Genomic DNA, 19404 nt, shown 5'->3' with positions numbered 1-19404 from the left:
AATCAGACATCAGGAATGGTAACGTACAAAATCCTGTAGAACACTTCAACCCCCTTGGACACTCAGTAGCAGATTTTAAAATAGCCATCCTGCAACAAAAAAAAAAAAACTTCAAAAACAGACTCCAAAGAGAAACTGCAGAGCTGCAATTCATTTGCAAATTTGATGCCATCAGCCACGGACTGATCAGAGGCTGGGAGTGGCTGGCCAATTACAAAAGCAGTTTCTCCTCCCTTGATGTTCATACTGCCACATTAGCTACTGATAATGGACCACCATCCTCCCTGACTAAACTGACCTGGTTTCTCCTCTCTTGATGTTCACACCTTCACATTAGCTGCTGACAATGGGCCACATCCTCCATGACTGAATTGACCTTGTCAGTTCTGGCCCTCCTCTTGACTGGGACCCCCTCCTTTTCATGAGCCTATAAATTTGGACCCTCCTCTGGAACTCCCACTCATGCATCTGACGAAGTGGGTCTTTGTCCTTGAAATCTTATGCTCCAAAATATCTGTTAGTCTATAAGGTGCCACAGAATTTCTTGCTGTTTTCTGAAGATACAGACTAACTCAGCTACCCCTCTGATCCCAGTTCAGAGAGAAAATTCTCCATCCCTCCATTTTCTCTTCCTACCTTCCTATATTTTTTCTTTCTTGTTCTACTTCTGGTTCATGCCATACTTTTAAGCAGCAGTGTCAGGGAACAAACTAGCAAACCTTAACTCTGCACCCCAGGACAGAGCATCAGAGACCAGACTGTTAGTCAGTTTCACAGATGCATTGTGACTGTTGCTTGGTCCCTATGCAAAGTACAGTGGTACAGTGTGGGCAGGTAAACTAGTCAGCAAGATAAAAGGAGTCAGTTGAAAAACCTCTCCCTTCTCAAGAAGATGAGGGAAAGATTTAACATCTGCTGAGGAACAGCATTCCCCACTGTGTAATAGCAATGTCCCAGAACTACTGTTCACCTGCCTGCAACCCCTTCAGATTTAAACTATCAATACTTTGCATACTTGTTATTCTTCCCCACTTACCCAAAGAAGCCTTTTGCTCATGTTCAGAAATGACTCTTCAAATTAAAATACTTCCTGCATTTCAACAGTCTGGTATGTCTACATGCCAGGAGGGATGAGCCCACTGCCAGTAAAAGGTATTATAGCACAGATTTATTCATGGAGTGAGGGTGTTAGGCTAAGCTGCCCTTCATTTAAAATTTGGCCAAAACGCAACAGAAATCTCTGCAATCCTCACCATCGTCTCTGCAACAGAAAAAAAAAAACTGCCTCTATGCTGACAAACTGCATCCAACATTTTAAACCAATAGAATTTGAATGGCCATTAAACCAAACTGCAAACCCTGCATCTATGATGGAAATCACTTCAAACCAGGAATCACTGAAGTATCCCAGCATCCATGGCTGCAATGCAGATGCCCCAAGCACTTAGGAGGAAACCAGCTAACCAGTCCAAAGTAGAGAGATTCAAGTTGGCGGCTCTAATGTGTTAAATAAGATGGTTCTGAGAATCTCTTTCGAGAAGCATCGCTTCAACTACATCCTGGGAAGGGAAGAGGAAGAAGCTCTTTTTCAGTAAGGGATGGGAAGTTTGAGGTAGGGAAGATTCCCCCATCCCAGCCCTTGAAGTAACTGGGTGTGTGGGGAACGGATGCCAACTGGCCATTCTGGAAAGACATTTGAAAGTAATACACAGGGCTTACATTAGGGGATGAAAACAGACAATGATGACACATCCTTGCATCTGCGTTTGCCTTCAATAGCAGAACAAGAATTCAAGGGAGAGAGCACGCCGCTGGGAGCAGCTCACTGCAGTGTATCAGGTGTCTAAAACATAGCCTTCATCCCTCAAAATATTGTTACCTGCTCCTTTTTCCTGAGCACAGTCCCCACTCACCCATCTAGATATTCACCCTATGTCCTACCCCCAGCCTTGTACTTCCCTAAGTCTCAATCTCCTGTTCATGTCCTCAGCACTTCCCAGGCTGTTTCTATTCCTGGCTGGTCTGTACGACTCCTGACATATACCAGAACAATTTGAATGCTTCTCCTGCTGTAATTGACAAAAACAAAGCCTTCTGAGGAGTATTATCACTGCTTCAGGTGAAGTTGGGCGGGAGGATGAAAAATAAACAAGTTCACGAGCTCTAGGGATGTTCACAGTGCTGCAGGCAGGCAGGCAAGCGGAGGAAAATGATTACAGGTAACAGGGGGAAAAGATATGTGCTTTGGCTTCTGCATGCATTGTGCTGTCAGGGAAAATGCAAGTCAGGAGGTGGTGGAGGAAAAGAAACGGTATTTGTACTGTCCAGACTGCAACTTTCATTAGACAAACTGAAAGCAAGACAGATACTTTTCCAAAAGTGGGTGTTAGCAGCAAAAGCAGCATTTCAGTGCTGGACTCCTGGGAAGGGGGGCTGCACCTCCCAGTCCTTGGCTGTGTCTCTTCCCTTCCTGTGCCGAGTCTGCTGTCAGAGCTCATGATTAAAAAAATTAAAAAGAAAAAATTGGATGCATCAGCTCCTGTGAAGCGTGAAGGGCATCAGTGTCTCCATTAGTTATAATGACACACGGCACTTTTCCCTTCTCCTTTTCACAAGTGCCTTTCACACCTGTTTAAAGGGAAGTATCTCTGGGCATATTTCACCTTGCCATGATTTTTCCTCCCCAAAATGCACACCTCCAGCAGCAGCTGCTGTGGAAAACTAGGAATTCCATTATGTTTCATCCAGAGCAGCCCTGTTGGATGAGAGGAAGCACCGGAGTGTGCATGCTTGTTAGCAAAGGATTTGTATTCCTGCCTTCCATTTATTTAACTGACTAAATTAAGGGAAGCATGACTACCCTAAACCTGTGATTTCTATTCAAGCATTATGCAGGTTTTGGAAGCTTCCTAAACTCCAGATCCCACCACATAAGCAGATAACAACAACAAGCCAATGAGCCTGGCAAAACCGTGGCTCTGAGGGAACCTTTATTTCATTCGAGCAGAACGTCACCCAGGTAGCAGCTGTATTTAGGACCAGGATTAATTTCAGTACCTAGGCTCTCACTGAACATTCAGTGGCTTTCGAGCAAAGCCAGAGCCCTGACAGTTGAACTGTTAAATGAATTAAGAAGGAGCCTGCTGAAGGGGTTGTGACTCACTTTCTAATTTCTGTAAGCTGCAGCTTTCCATTCTTCTGTCATTTGTGAGGAACTGCACACAGTTCACTATCAGCTGGGCAGAGCTGTAGCTGGCTCTAAAAAGGCAGCACTAGACTATTTACAAGCATCTTCTACTCCACCGAGAAGAGGAATGCGATGGGATATGTGTGTGTGTGTAGAAGTGGGTGGATGGACTAGACTTGGATTGATTTTGTTCCTAGTGAACAGGCAGAAGAAGGATCATTGCTACATGTGGTGCAAGCCCCAGCTGAATCTCTGGAACATGGGCAATTGCCACCCAATTCAATGAAAGTTTTGCATGTGCTAGGACAGCATCTAAAGTGAAGCCCGAATGAAACACTGCAGCCGGCACTGGGAATTCTGGAGAAGTGTTTCATTAAAAAAAAATAAAAAAACAAAAAACTTAAGTTGTCTTTGGTCTGTGCACTCTTCCTTTAGGAAAAGCCACTTGCATCTACCTCCTCACTATTTCACTGCTCAAGTCAGGAGACAGTGTCCCTGTTACTGCCCAGTCCTGTCAACAAGCGTACCGCTCTCACAGGAATAATATTATCTTCCTTCTTGCCCTGACCACCTAGGGGATCACAGTGGGTACCCAATGACTTGGACCGTTGCCTATAAGGACATGGGCGTTGGGCATAGTTGATCAGTAGTAGTGGCATAGGGAGAGGACTCTTTCTTGTCTTGTTGTAGTGGTGTTTGCTTTGATCTGGGGTAACCCAAAGATCTCTTTAGGTATTATTCAAGTTCTAAAAAAGCTGCCAAGCATGCTCAGAGTACAGATAAGTTGCACTGCCATAGAACATAAAATCCAAACAAATTGGAATAATTCAAATTAACAGGGAGGGAAGGGATAGATCTGCAGATAATCCTTCTGTGCAGATAGTTCCATCATATTTAAAGGGCGAAGATAAAGGATAAATCCTTAATGCAGACTGCTTAAACTACACATCAGTGAGAGTATAGTAGAAATTTAGTGCTGACTGTGCTCCCAGCTACACAAGACAAAGATGAAGACAATTCCAGAAGATCTTCACTTCCTGAGAACAATGGATTTTAAGTTTAGAAACTGACATATCTCCCCTCCAAAATGAATATCTTGCCTCTTTCTATATAGCACCTTTCTCCCAGAGGAACTGTTTTAAGCTACAAATGGGCTCACTTTACCTATCACATATGGCTACTTGTAGGGTGGAGTGCATCAGCCATTTAATAATGTTCATCAAGATATCTGGGATCCACCGAACTGGTGCTGGTCACCTTTCATCCATGTGTGCTTGACTGGTGATGGCACGATAATTTGCATCTTTCAGTGGATTATTGAACTCCCACTCCAGCATTCATAAACCTCACTTTTTATTGCACCATCTTTTTAAAATGTATCTCCAGGGCCAAACACAAAGGTCCATCTCTTAGTTCCTGCTGTTTAGTTGCCTTTGCTACTGCACCTAAGAAGCCCTTAAAAATGCCAGTAAGACAAAACAATTTACATAGCAATTTACATTCACACTTGTATATTTATCTACAGTTTATATTGCACATACACACATATACATTTTTATATGATACTTTCATCCTCAAAGGATCCCAGATCAATTCAAAAATTTAAAATATACAACCTATACAGAGGGAACACTTCGCTCTCTAAAGAAAAGCTGCCAACTCTGGGTTGAATTGTGTCAGGCATTTAATACTGCACTGTAAGATCACAGAATGGATGGGAAAATCTGAAGGAAAACCAAAAAAACACAAGTTCCACAGCACGGAACTGTATTGCCTCCAATAAGAGTAAACTCCACAAGGCCTAATGAAGCCAGTGAATTGGCTACAGCGTGAGAAACATTAGCCATGGCTACATAAGAAAGGTGGGCTTCCTGGCACCTTCCTCAGATATTCATCCCTCTGCTACCCATTTGGGCTGCTGAGAACACTATTTGGGTAAAGGGATTTAAAGACCTAATGTAGCAGCCTCCTTTTGTGCCCTTGGTTGTATTTATCATGTGTGTGTGTGTGTGTGTGTGTGTGTGTGTGAACATCTTCCCTGTCCGCCTTGCAGAGATGAGCTATTAGTTATGAAAGGGAAATTGTTTTGAAGCCAGACATAATTGGCATCATTTGGTGCTTCCTTTGTTGTCTTTTGCAGGAAGACGTTAGAACTCCAGCAAAACAGATAAGTGTCTCAGTTATGTTAGTATCTCTGGCTGCAACCTGAGAGAAGGGCTGCTTAATTGATGAAGTTTTATATAATAGAGAACATTACAACTATGTTTGAAATAAAAAGGGTAAATGGAGTTAATTTCTTTTTCTTAGTTCAGAGAAATCTTATATTCAATGTAGCCATAAAAAAGCCATCTTTAGAGTTGGAACTCAGGCCTTCAAATCTTAGATTTAAGAAAAAGAATAGAAATAAAATGAGACTGGATGAGAGTGAACCAGAACTGACTGGGCAACAGACTTAGTGGTGGTGGTGAGAGAATCCCTTCTTACCTGAGACTCTAAGGACAGGCAATAAAAGAGTGGCAACTTGCCAGTGGCCACTGCTATGTTTACCTGCACCTCCACAGTTATAGGATAAGTGCAGCTTCCATTGGCCATGGATCACTTTATGGCCAATGAAAGTGGTGGGAAGCAGCATGAACTGATACACTTTTTCCTGCAGCTTCCATTGGCTGCAAACAGTGATCTGTGGCCAATGAGGGCTGCGATCACCTGATACCTGAAAGAGCCAAGGTAAATATAGAGGTGGGGGCCTACCAGGGATTAATCCAGGTGGACTGTACCTGGCCTGTATACCAGTATTTGCCTACCCCTGCTGTAATTTGAAAAGTTGCTAAGGGAAATGATACAGAAGTGCTAACACAGGAAGAAGCTCTCAGATTCTTCAGTACCAGCCTTTTCCAGCTGGAGTCACTTGTGAAGAATGAAGTAGTGACATGGGTTGTGAGGGAAGATGGCAGTTACTCCAGGCCCATCTTTTCTCAGCAAGAATTACTGTGAGGGACAGGACAACTGTTTCATGAAGAATTCAAATGGTAAGTATTTGTTTATGTTCACTGTACTGACTTGTGTCTCCAGAATCTCAGCCCTTGAGAGCAGGGGATTGATCTGCAAGTTACACTTTCGAAAGGGCAATGCACATTTATGTACAGAGCCAAACTAAGTTATGCAAAGGAACGTGGCAATACAGATGCTGAGGAATGGTTAGCAGCCAACTAGACTGGAGACAGAGGTAAAAGAATATTTATTGTCTCATGGGTGACTGGAAGCTTCAGCTCCTGAGCTACCACTAAACTGGAAACAATTTCCTCCATGGATTCACTGTACCCAACTATATCTGAAGGGTGCAGGCACAGAAAACACTGCTGTGCAAGAGAGCTGTAAAATAAAAAGGACCTGTTTCTGAAGTCTCCTTCATTATACGATCTCTCTTCCTTTCCTGTGTAGCTTTCCTATTCTCCACTTTTTACTTTTTGATTCAACACTTCTTTGCATTTCCTGTTTCAGTTGATCAGCTAATTTGGTACAGATGTTAATCTTTGGAAATTGCTCTAAACATGTTCTGCTCTTTCTTCAAGACACATTTTCCTCCTTTATTCTGCGTATTGTAGATGTGTTGGCTTCTGGTAAAATACTATCGCAGTCCCAGCTGTTGCCAGCAAGTGGTGATACAGAAAATTGTGTAGGCATCACAGCTATTAGAGGAATCTGAAATACCTTACTTCCTGTCTTGACCAACTGGAAAGTGTGCAAATACTCTGGTGTTCTTTAAATCAATTAATTTTCCATTTGCTTACCTGCTTCACCAACAAACACTTCCACAGGTGTGCTGGCAGGGCTCTCCCCAATGATGTTGTATGCTGTTATTACAACTTCATATCTCTTGTATTTCTTCAGTTCTGGAAAGTTAAATCAGCAGATTAAAATAATTGGCTCACTAACACCCCCTTAATCTCTTTGCACCAAGAATTCTCTCTCATTCAATACAGTGGTAGAATACTGCAAACTGTAAGGCTGCATCTACACTACATTCCCCTTTTGGAGGAGGAATGCAAATAAGGAAGATGGAAAATACAAATGAAGAGCTTATTTATAAATCTTGCACTTCATTTGTATAATCTTGTGCAATTGCATTTCCGGAAGAGACTTTTCTGAAAACAAAAACGGCTGTGTGGACTGGGTTCCTTCGGAAAAAAAAACCCGTTTTTGAAAGAACCCTTCTTCCTAACTTGTTTCAGGAAGAAGGGTTCTTTTGAAAACAGGGTTTTTTTCCCCGAAAGGAACCCTGTCCACATGGCAGTTTTTGTTTTTGGAAAAGTCTCTTCGGAAATGTGATTGTGTGAGATTATGCAAATGAAGCTTGAGATTTGTAAATAAGCTTTTCATTTGCATTTTCAATCTCCCTCATTTGCATTCCTTCTCCAAAAGGGGAATGTAGCTTAGCGATCGCCTAAGTCGCCTAAAAGCTAGAATCTACCTGGCTATGTCCATCTCTAATTCACACATCATCATTCTTACATGATCATAAAATTACAAAATTATGTATGTCCCCAAGAAAGGACGTGCTTCATCATTTTCCTGCTTCCATGAAAGAGATAATACTTGGAGGGAGCCCAGCTGGGGGGATGTTGCTGCCTTACTCTGGGGGAATATGTGCTCCAGAAATTCAAGATCTGGACTCAGCCTGATTTCTAAAGGTGGGAGATGACAGAGGTGCAGGCCTTCTCCAGCATCAGAGAGTTTCACCTTGGAACAATGAAAAACAGCTGTTTGCAGCAGCTGAACAGGGTGCAGAGGTAGACTAATGGATGCAGTTTGTAGTCCTATTCAAAAGGCTGCACAGAATTCTTTTGCACAAGCGATCACAGCTTGAACACTGAAATATCCTTCCTTTTAAAGATCAAATTCTTCTATAAATCATTTGGCCACTGGGTAACAATTTCATAGCTGCCCCATACCACATACACTAACAGCCATGGGAAGAGTGACAACAGGGTGGGGAAAAAATACTGGCAAACCCCATGGCATTAGGGTAATTAATAAACAAGAGAAAGACAAGAGGTGGAATTGAATAATGTAAATATCCTGACACAGGGGTGGCTGTAGCTGCCCTGAGTTCCAGGATTTGCATCCGAAAATGAAATAAACCACTCTACAGTAAATATTTATCACCTAAAAGGGTCCCAGACGTGTGAATCACACTGCATCCCTAGTTCTGTGGCTCTGGGCAGACCACCAGTAAAGGTTCAAACAGTCTCATCACATGGGCTCTAATTTCTGCTTCACTTCACAAGTGATCTGCCAACATATCTGCATTAGAGTCCAGCATCTCTGACTTTCTTCAAATACACAATGGATGATTTTTGATACATCACCAAGACTTTGCCAGCCTATAAATAAAACATTGGTATACTGGAGGAAACAGCCATCTTGATAAGAATTGCAGCACTTGTCAGTTCACACAAAGGAACTTTCATTGCTCTTGTGGTTTTTAGAAAGAAATCATGAGAAAGGTTTCAACACCAGGAAAACAACGTATGCAAGTTCAGGCATCTGAGTGCATGTAGGGGCTGGGGCTTCAATTTTCCCCCCATCACAATCTGTATCTTAAAAGCCTGGGGCCAAACCTGCCTAGTGAACCATCATCACCAGAAAGCGACTTGCCTTTTAATTCCGTCGAATCCTGTTTTATTCATTTCCAACTGAGCACACCTCTGAGTGGCATACAAATTCTTTGGGCCCTTTCTAAACTACTCTCTACTTGCGGGAGTGCTGGAGCATCCCAGTGTTCAAATCAAAGGGCTAATGATGTGATTCAGCTAAACGCAGATGGACTATGAAATATGAGGTGAACAAAATCAGAATTCATTTAGCATTGGAAATACTGAGATGTTAGAGTCAATAATGCTTCGTCTTCCCAGCAGCCTTATTTTTCAACTGTTACCTACTTGCATTGTCAATGTCTTGGTATATTGGAGAAAAGCATTTAAAGAATGGGAATTGAAGAAAGCAGAATCATTAATCTGAGTTGGTTTCTGCATGATTCAGTGAGGAGAACCACAGGAGTTTGCCCATAGTGCATTCCAAACCATTACAAAAAGTCAAGGCAGCGTGCACTTACGTGTTAATTCATATGTCGTTAATGCAGAGGGGCTATTCACTGTCTGGAAGCTGCTCTGGGCTATTCAGAGTAAGCAAAGCAGAAAGCTTGTTACAGTGCAGGGAAACAGTTATTGCAAATGATGTACAGCAGAGACAGAGGGAAATGATGCAGCACACATGTACACTGTTTGAGCTTTAGGACTGTACCTTGAAGGGCAATAAAATCACATCACACTCTCATAACACATCAAAAATATCTCACTCACAAGGGGCTGTTTCATTCCATCAACAAAGAGAATCATAAAAATATAAAACACAGGGAAATATACTGATCTCTTCGATTATGTAGAACAAATGAGAGCAAGGGAATTAAACAAGATGGGGAAAATGCCCAACACTGCACTGAATTCTTCATCCTCAGCCTACCAAAGCTTAAATGTGGAGCATCACATGATAAAGTCCCAAAATGGGGGACATAAATAGCTAACATTTAAAATTATATGGGATTTATTTCTTTAAAACAAACTACATTTCCCATATTTTCACAATATTTACAGTAAAAAGAAACTGTGTAAACCAGGTCAATGTGGAAGTGAGGTACACATGCATAAGAAATATCACTGTGTTGCTTTAAGAGTGGAGGGAATTTTCTCTCTGATTTTCTGGAGAAAGCACAGTGGGGTGATTTATATTGCAGCACTGTTAGAAAATCAGCTACAGAACTTGGAGGGCCACATTCTGTCCTGATTTATACTGTACAATCCCGTGGTAAATTAGGTCAGAATTTGATGTGCAAGCTATTTTTAAGAAAATCTACCCTCTATAGAGATCAACATAAGAGTGTCAAAAAGAAACAGCCCCTGGATATGTTCTCTCAGTCCTGAGAAATAGGGCAAGAAATTATCATGCCATTTGAATCCTGTTGGGCCAGACTGTGCCACCTTTACAGTGACCAGTATCTCACTCTGAGAGTAATCCCATTGAGTTCAGTCATGGCAGAAGCTTATTTATCATGGTCATATCTTATCGCTAGTCCAGATCTCTCAGGCTACTGAGTGGTCACTTGGTCCTCCTCTCTATCTGATTCATACACCTTATTCTTCCCTCCTAGTTTCCCTCTTTTATTTAAACCTCCTCTTCATTTTTCTCTTTGTCTTCCCCTTCTCAGTACTCTCTCCCTCAATAAAGTGTTTATTGACTACCATTAACCTACACGCCAATATGATCAGACTGTTGCTTTTTTATTTATTTTATTTCCATACCATTTGCTCTCTAAATGCTGATGAACACTTACAAACTTTAAAATTTCCCAACAGATCTTTGATCATAGTGGGGAAAATAGAAAGAAAAGCGTTTACTGAAAACATACATTTTCCAAAATGTACCTGCTCCTTTTTGAGTGTGAAGCCAGAACAAAAGTGTAGCAGAGTAATCACCAGATGGGAACAGGAGAAAACAGGAAATCAGAGCATGCAAGGAGAGAAAAGAAACAAACAGGGGCACAAAATGCCATTCAAAGCATGCGGACATGGACTGCAGTGTGCCATTAAAAATCATGCACACAAGACCATAGTTAATAGCATCTTTAGGCATCTCTACCATTTGTACTCAAGTGTTAAATAATTTAGCAGCTGTGGCACATGTTTACATCCTCTCTACTGAGTAATGAGGGGCTGCAGACTCTGATGGAATGAATGGTAGATCAGCATCTTGTAATACAGCAGTGTGTCTGAAACACATGTTGTCTACTCACGTGTAAGCTCTGTTCGTAAAGCTGAAGGATTTTTAATTGTTTTGGACTCTGTTACAGGCCCAGTTTCATACTCCAGTTCCCGGTAATAAATTCGATAACCCAACAGCAAGCCATTCAGACTCTCAACCTTTGGTGGCTGCAAGAAGTTCACAATAGGAATGTGCTTGGTAAAAAGTTCAATATAACAAACATCAAACAGTTTAAGACATTGGTTTAGACAGTCTCATCCAGAGTCTGGGTTCTGTGCGACAGACTTCAACGGTAAAAATGGATCCTCAACAATCTGAGAGCAAAACATTCACGGAAGCTACAAAATCACATTTAAAGGCATCCCAGTTTCTTTAACTCAGAGATAGTAGTTAAAAGATGCTCTGCATACAGCAGTCCACTGCTTTCTACACCTTGATTGCACAAGATGCTGTATGTTGCAAATTGTCTGGAAAAACTCATGGCAGGAAACAGAGATGTGGCTACACATTGGTTCCCACAAACAACAGAAAAGGGAAGCCAGTTTTTCAGATGTTCAGCAGCACAAGATGAATTCAAATTTTTGGTGACAATGTCATTATTAAATAGTGATTCTCTCCTGGCTGTTCTCCTTGAGAACAGCTCCTGGATTCAATGTGGTTGGAGATGAGGAGCAGCTGAGATAGGAAGCTGAATAAGGATCAGTCTCTTTAATTAATTAGATGAAAAACTGTTTTGTTTTGGTTTGTTTTTGGTAACAGCTCTACTTCCATATGACTTGCCACTACATTTGGCTAGCGCAGAGCACACATCTCTCAAGGTCTGTCAATAACAAACAAATAAATGAGTAAATCATGAGAATAGCTGCCATTCAGGATGTGAAGGATGTTTACGGTCTCTCCCTTTTTGTGCCATCGGTACAAATCTCACCTCTAACATGCCTTCAGATTATAATTCTGTTTCCCAAACATGTCCTGTACATCACATATTGGGACCACCAGGATTCTTTTCTTTCTACCATTCTAAACCAAAGAATCTTCTTTCTGGTTGAAGAGGAGTGAATGAAGCCCAATGTTTCTCTCCTCACATCATTAGGATACCCTCTTTGGATAATGAGCTCAGTTGAAGAGCAAGAAACTTGAACTGAGACTTAAATCTGGATTTCTGGCACAACAGTTTGGACTTGTATGGTAAGTATGCACAGCCACCAGTCTGGCCATACATACACTTGTTAAGCCTCTAGAACACACTTTGCCACTCAAGAGTCATTACACCTCAGGACAAGGAATGCTTCAGCAGTCCCCTCAGTCTTTCTCCAACTAGAGATGAAAAAAAAAAGCCTAAAAATCCATTGTACATATAGATTTTTTTTTCCTCTAAGTGACTTACTTAGATATAGACAGAATATGGCAGTCATGCTGTTTTGGGAAAAGTGGCTTTTTGGGAGCTCACTGTAGTTTTAACGTACCAAAGAAGAAAAGTTACTTTGAACCCTTATTTTCTACAGAGCCCTGCTCTCAAATACAAGCAGAAAGGAACAGAAAAGGTAAAGGGATAATGTCTGTAACTATAATGATCTTGCTATTAAATTACAGAATGATCTCCATGTACTCTGAAAACTTTACAAGGAAATAACTTTGTCCCTCACTGAAAGAGTAACTACTTGGGTGAAATGCAGTGACAAGGCGAAGCAACACTGTAATTTTAAAGGAGAAAGTGAAAAATCCATCATTCAACTTTTTAAAACACAGCAAGGGGCAAGAAGTGAGAAATTTAAAGAATCTGATAACAGCCTAGCATTTTGCCATGAAAAAAAAGACATGCCAGAACTGACCGTACTACAGTAACAAGAACACCTTGTATGAGGGATTTGGTGCACAACAAAGCTGAGGGAAAAGGGGGTTGTTGACCAGTGCAATAACAGATGTTCTCTGAGGTGTGCAATGCATATATGCACATACATATCCCACAATGTGCACATATGGAGAACTTTCTAGTTAGCAGAACCTGGAAAGGCATCATATGCACTTTTCACTTCTTTATGTGCTTGAGTGAGAACATAAGAGGTGGATGTGTCCTGACCACCTCAGTTCCATGGCTTTCAGAACCCTGGGCATGTGGAATCTGCAGTAGCATGGGTGGAAAGCAGGTTATGGAATAGCAGATCTTGAAAAAGATCCATTACTGTACAGATTATTATCCTCCTCATCAGTATTGAATTACCCTTTCTCTCAAATTCCACAGCTGACGACTCCCAAGCAGAAGAACTTCCTGGAGGTAGGTACAAGGAATTCATATTCAGAGTGACTGCAGTAGCATCCTGTCAAGCCTAGAATCACCCTTGGTTACTTGCAGTGCCTTTTTTGTGAAAAAAGAGGAGCTAGTACTCAGCCATTTCTCCAGCCCCACAACCAATCTTGCCACTGGGGCTGCCAAGGTGCCAATACTGGCAAGTACTGACACAAAAAAAAAGTACTTGTTACCTGTGAATGTTACTGCCCTGCTAATGCCGCTAGTGTGAATACCCCTCAAAGAAGTCATTGATGTAGCCTGTGACCTTGTGCAATGTGCTGTTTATTTGCTAGAAAGAGGTGCCCCTGCCAGTCTATGAAATGATCTGATGCATTTGGCTAACCATCTGGGTAAATAGACATTTCTAGTCTCCTAGCTTTCTCCCCATAAGCCACAAAGAGCCTGGAGAATTCCACAAAGGGCCTACTCCTGTCGAAGAATACCAAGGCCCTTTCTTACATCCAAAGCATGCAGCTTCTTTTTAATTGGTGAGAAGTGATTACAATGCTTCAAAAATCATGAACGTCTTTGTTTATGGACTGAGAATTTACTGTACAGTTTCCTATGCAGAATTTATGGAGTGGCCCAACTGAACCATGGCATGCTTTGAATGGTACAGAGGGAGCACATGGTTCTCACAATCAACACTGTGTGCAATCAGCATGCACCTCACTTCATGTGCTCTTGCTTTATGTGCATGTCACTGCAGAAATACCAGTAGGAAAAAAGTATCAGAGAGGTCCCCGAGTTAGTCTGTATCTTCAAAAACAATAAGTCTTGTGGCACCTTATAAACTAACAGATATTTTGGAGTATAAGCTTTCACAGGCAAAGACCTACTTCATCAGATGCATCGTTGCCTACGAAAGCTTATGCTCCAAAATATCTGTCAGTCTACAAGGTGCCACAGGACTTCTTGTTATTTTTGAAGATACAGACTAACTTGGCTACCCTTCTGATACATTTTTCCTACCACTATTTCTACAGTGACATGCATCTGATAAAGCGGGTCTTTGCCCATGAAAGCTTATACCCCAAAATATCTGTTAGTCTGTAAGGTGCCACAGGACTTCTTGTTGTTTTGGTAGGAAAAAGTTGTGGTGACAGAAACCAGAGGAATCTGGCAACCCTGCATATGACCAAGAGTAAACAAAATGTCTCATGGGCCATACGTAGAAGCCCAATGCTATACAATGTAAAAAGGTAAATGTTATTGATTAAAAGTGTATGTGGGACATGAAGGCTATGTCTACATGGAAGACACCTATTTTGGGATATGGCAGTATCCAGAAATAGCTGCCCACGTCTAAGCAATGTACCTGTTGTCTCAAAACAGTCTTCAAGTTAATGGGTGCACTATTCCAGCATCCCTGTACACCTCATCGCAGGAGGAGTACAGGACACCTCAAAATAGGGCTTTATTTTGGCATGTGGTGCTGTTTAGACAGTGCCGCACATTGAAACAGTCTATTTCAAAATCTACTTAAAATAAGCTATGCAATTTGCTTATTTCAAGGTTAGAATGTTGTGTAGACACAGCCTAATACTTCACATTACTTTATACACATAATTTCAGGATATTTCTTCAATTCCACATTAATCTGTTGCCAATCAACACATCTTTATGTTTTCATGTTTTCCCCAGTTCTTCCCTCTTTCATATTTAGAAAAGAAGATAAATGTCTCAGAATATTTTTCTCTCTGCCATGAAAATGATGATTCAGCCTTGAAAAGGGTACTTTGCTGAAAGGTCAGGTCTTTCCACTCAGATCTGTCTTTCTTGGTAAAACTCTGCTTTTGATGTAATGGATTATTTAGGATTTTTTCTCTCCCTGGAGAAAGGCTCAAGGGATCTGCTAAGGTAGGTAAAGAGATTATGAGGGTTGCCTGGACGGTGTGCAGCAGCAATAAGAACAATTTGTTTATATCATGTGAGGTACAGTAATTCTTGTGTCTAAGATGGAAATAAAGTGATACACAATCAGAAGGTAACAGTATCATCATCCAGAACTTTAAAAATCAATCTTAGATTATTATAATAACAGGCTTTAATGGAAAGGACTTGTTTTCTACCAGTGACAGTTAAAATTAACAGACTGAATGGACAAAATAAATGCAGTAGATCTAATCTACCTAGATTTCAGTAAGGCATTTGATACAGTTCCACATGGAAAATGATTAAATTGGAGAAGATATAAATGAATTGAAAGGTGGATAAGGAACTGGTTAAAGAAGAGACAGCAGTGGTTCATACTGGCAGGTGAAGTGTCAGGCTGGAGAGAGGTTGCTAGTGGAATTCTTCAAGAATCAGTCTTTGGACCAATCTTATTTAACAGTTTTATTCCAAACATTAGCCCAAAAAGTGGATGCGCACTAATTAAAATTTGCGGATGTCACAAAGTTGGGAGGTATTATTAATATGGAGGAGAACCAGAATCTTGTATCAGAAGATCTGGATGACCTTATAAACTGGAGCAATAGCAATTGAATACAATTTAATGTGCAAAGCGTAAGGTCATGTATTTAGAGACCAACAATAAGAATTTTTGCTTTTTTTTTTTGACTATATACTTATTGTTTGGAAGGGACAGAGGTGGAGAAAGACCTGGGTATATTGGTTGCTCTTAGGAAGCAAGAGGAAAGGTATTTCCAGTAGATATAGGGAACAGAGAGGGAGCCGGGCTAGTCTATATACTATCAAAACAAAAAGCAGTCAAGTAGCACTTTAAAGACTAGCAAAATAATTTATTAGGTGAGCTTTCGTGGTACAGACCCACTTCTTCAGACCATAGCCATATTGAGTCTGTTCTGGTCTGGCTATGGTCTGAAGAAGTGGGTCTGTACCACGAAAGCTCACCTAATAAATTATTTTGCTAGTCTTTAAAGTGCTACTTGACTGCTTTTTGTTTTGATAGATATAGGGAAGTGTTAGTACCACTATACAAGGCATTGATTAGACCCCATCTGGAATACTGTGCGCAGTTCTGGTCCCCATGTTTACTAAAGAGGAATTCAAACTGGAACAGGTGCAAATAAGGGCTAGAGGGATAATCCAAGGAATGGAAACCTACTTTGTGAGAGGAGACACAAAGAATTTGGCTTGTTTAGTCAAATCAAGAGACGACTTGGGGCTAATACATCAGAGGGATAAATACCAGGGGTAAAGATGAATTATTTAAATTAAGCACTAAGATGGACACATGAACAAATGGATATAAACAGACCAACAAGAAGTTTAGGTTCAAGATCTGGGGAAGGTTTCTAACCATCAGAGGAGTGAAGTTCTGGAACAGTCTTCCAAGGGAAGCACTGGTGGCAAAAAACCTATCCAGCTTCAAGATTGAGCTTGATAAATTTATGCAGGGGGGCTGACAAATTCCACAAGCCCCTGCAAAAGGTGAATGTGGGAAGCCCAGCTCTGTGACCCCAGAAGAGACGGGATCTTGGGTGGTAGAGGTGGGGCTGGATGCACCCCGCCCTCAGCGCCACCTGGACTGTGGCACTGGCCCTCCCCAAGCCCTCAGAATCATGTGGCACATGTGGAGCAGCGTTCCAGAGGCTATTTAAAAGGCCAGGGCTCTGGTCACTGCCACTGCTGCCACAGTATCCACGGCAGTGGCCAGGAGCTTCAGGCCCCTTAGAATAGCCAGGTGCACCCATCAACAGGCCTGGTATGATGGGACTTCCTACCAAAAAATCAGCAACAATTCCCAATAGGCAGAGATGGCATACTAGATGGGGAGGGCTCTGAGGAACTACAGAGAATTCTTTCTCAGGTGTATGCCTCATGGGTTTTGCCCACATGCTCAGGAAGTAACCAGTCACCTCATATGAGGTGAGAAGGAATTTTCCTGGGGGTCAGATTGGCAGAGATCCTTGGGGAGTTTTCACCTTTCTCTACATAACAGACATGGATAACTTGAAGGTTTAAACTAGTATATATGGTCAATTCTCTACAGCGTAAAGTCTGTAAACCATGATTTGAGGATTTCAGTAACTCAGCCAGAAGTTATGTGTCTATTACAGCAATGGGTGAGCAAGGTTCTATAGCCTGCAATGGGCAGGAGGTCAGACCAAATGATTGCACTGTTCCCTTCTGACCTTGAAGTCTATGAGTCTATAAATGGATTCAAGTAGACACAGTGCATTTGGATTTTTTGCGAATTATTAACAAAGTTCAAAGTTAAAAATTCAGCTTTGCTTGGATTTCTACTGTCTCTTCTTTCCACTCTTCCACTGGCTGCTGTTTTCAGTTTTACATTACTTTTTGACACTACTGTGGAATGCCCTATTAGTTGTAGCCTACTGTGTGATTTGAGATTTTTATTTATGTGAACAATAAGAATGGCTGAACTACTGAGATCCCACATATTACACGTATAATAATAACATGTAATTGCCCACAATTCCCTTGACGTGGCTCTGGGACAACTATCCCATTTTGTTTTCATGAAATAAAAAGCATTCAGTTACCTAAACAATCACCTATTTCACATTAATTACCTCACCAATAAGCAGGAAATTGGACAATTTTTTGCACTATGCATTATATTTTATATTCCCTATTTATCTTTGCAAAAGACTACATCAATTCGTAAACTTGTTCAATACGTCTTCTATTTGTCAACATGCAGTAAAAGTGTTACACTGTCTACTGCTGAATGAACATGGGCGCTCTACTCATTTGAATAGTCAGACATACCTTCTAAGTACTGCAAAAACAATGAGGAGTCCTGTGGCACCTTAAAGACTCACAGATTTTTTTGGACACAAGCTTTTATGAGTAAAACTCACTTCATCTGTGCATCTGACAAAATGGGTTTTACTGATGAAAGCTTATGCCCAAATAAATCTTTTAGTTGGTAAGGACTCCTTGTTGTTTTTGCAGATAGATTAACACAGATACCTCTCTGAGACATCTAAGCACTGTTGCATGGCAATAAACGATCCCTCATACATAAAAGAAAACATCTCCAAGATGCAGGAAGTCCTGTTTATACTGCAAACATATAGGTTTTCCGCTACACTCCACCAGCCACAGATGCACTTCTTACTTATGCAGAAGTCTATCTTCAGTATGAGGTGAGGGAGAATTTGTGGCCCAGGTTACATATACCCTATGTTAACCCACTGGGTATTCTGTATTAATGCTCACTAGCAAGATGAAGTCTTGGGTAACAGCACACAATGAATTCCAGTAAAGCTAAGTAGACCCATGCCATGATGAAAATATAGGACTAGAAACTGAAAACACATAAATGGTAAATCCTCAAAATGCGCAATTTCGAGTTGTGCTTAACTTGCATTAACATGAGTTAAGCACAACTCAAAATCCCGCTCCCACCAGCCCTGACGCAGCCCCCTCCAGCCGCATGCAGCCCCAGTTCAAACCCCCTCCCAGCTCAGTTCAACCCTCCCGCCTCCACACAGCTCCAACTCACCACCCCAGGCCCCAGTTCTAACCCCCTGCGCGCAGCTCTGGCTCACCACTTACGCACAGCTCCAGCTCAATCCCACCTCCTGGCCCCGGTTCAAACTGCCTCCGTGCAGCTCTGGCTCAGTTCCACCCCGTGACCCTCTGCAGACCTAACCCACCTTGGGCTTAACGCCCCCTGCCCAGCTCCCACAGCCCCTACCCACCACCAGGCTTAACCTCCCCAACTGCCCCCACCCCCGACCCCAGGACTTACCTTTCAAAAGGAGCTCCAGGTGCTCCTGCTGCTTCCCGGGCTGCAGAATGTGTGTTCTGCTGGAGAAAAAAAGCTGCCCCCCCGACTTATGCCTAATTTGAGTTACACAAGGATGCATGGGAAAGCAACCCTCGCATAACTCGAGGGACTACTGTATTTTTAAAACAGACCTGGCAGGATTACTATCACCATTTAGTGCAGAACATTATTCTGGAGACCACCAAAAAGAAAGAGCCCAAGTGCAGGTAGAATTCCTTGGTGACATGGATGTTGTCTCTGACATAGCACATACTTTTGCTTGTTTTATCAACTGAACTGAATGAGATTTTTGTTCCCTAATTCTTACCAACTCTGCCAAGGACTCTGCTGTGTGTTGTATGGACAAACTGTGATACCCAATAATATCGGCAAGATGACAGC

At 41.7% G+C, this 19404-nt stretch overlaps 1 protein-coding gene across 4 annotated transcripts in view; it reads right to left on the bottom strand.

Annotated features, from left to right (window-relative positions):
- Positions 1 to 19404, bottom strand: part of SDK1 (sidekick cell adhesion molecule 1) — a 727049-nt gene that overhangs the window by 67956 nt on the left and 639689 nt on the right. For all 4 annotated transcript variants that reach the window (XM_075010599.1, XM_075010598.1, XM_075010600.1 and 1 more), the window contains 2 exons: positions 11037 to 11172; positions 6979 to 7080 (listed from right to left, as the gene is read on the bottom strand). In XM_075010599.1, the coding sequence (XP_074866700.1) occupies positions 6979 to 7080; positions 11037 to 11172 (238 nt within the window). The remainder of the gene's footprint in view (positions 1 to 6978; positions 7081 to 11036; positions 11173 to 19404) is intronic.

Source organism: Carettochelys insculpta, chromosome 16, assembly GCF_033958435.1.
Source record: "Carettochelys insculpta isolate YL-2023 chromosome 16, ASM3395843v1, whole genome shotgun sequence".
NCBI classification, from domain to species: Eukaryota; Metazoa; Chordata; order Testudines; family Carettochelyidae; genus Carettochelys; species Carettochelys insculpta.
This window is presented reverse-complemented; position numbering and strand designations above follow the sequence as displayed.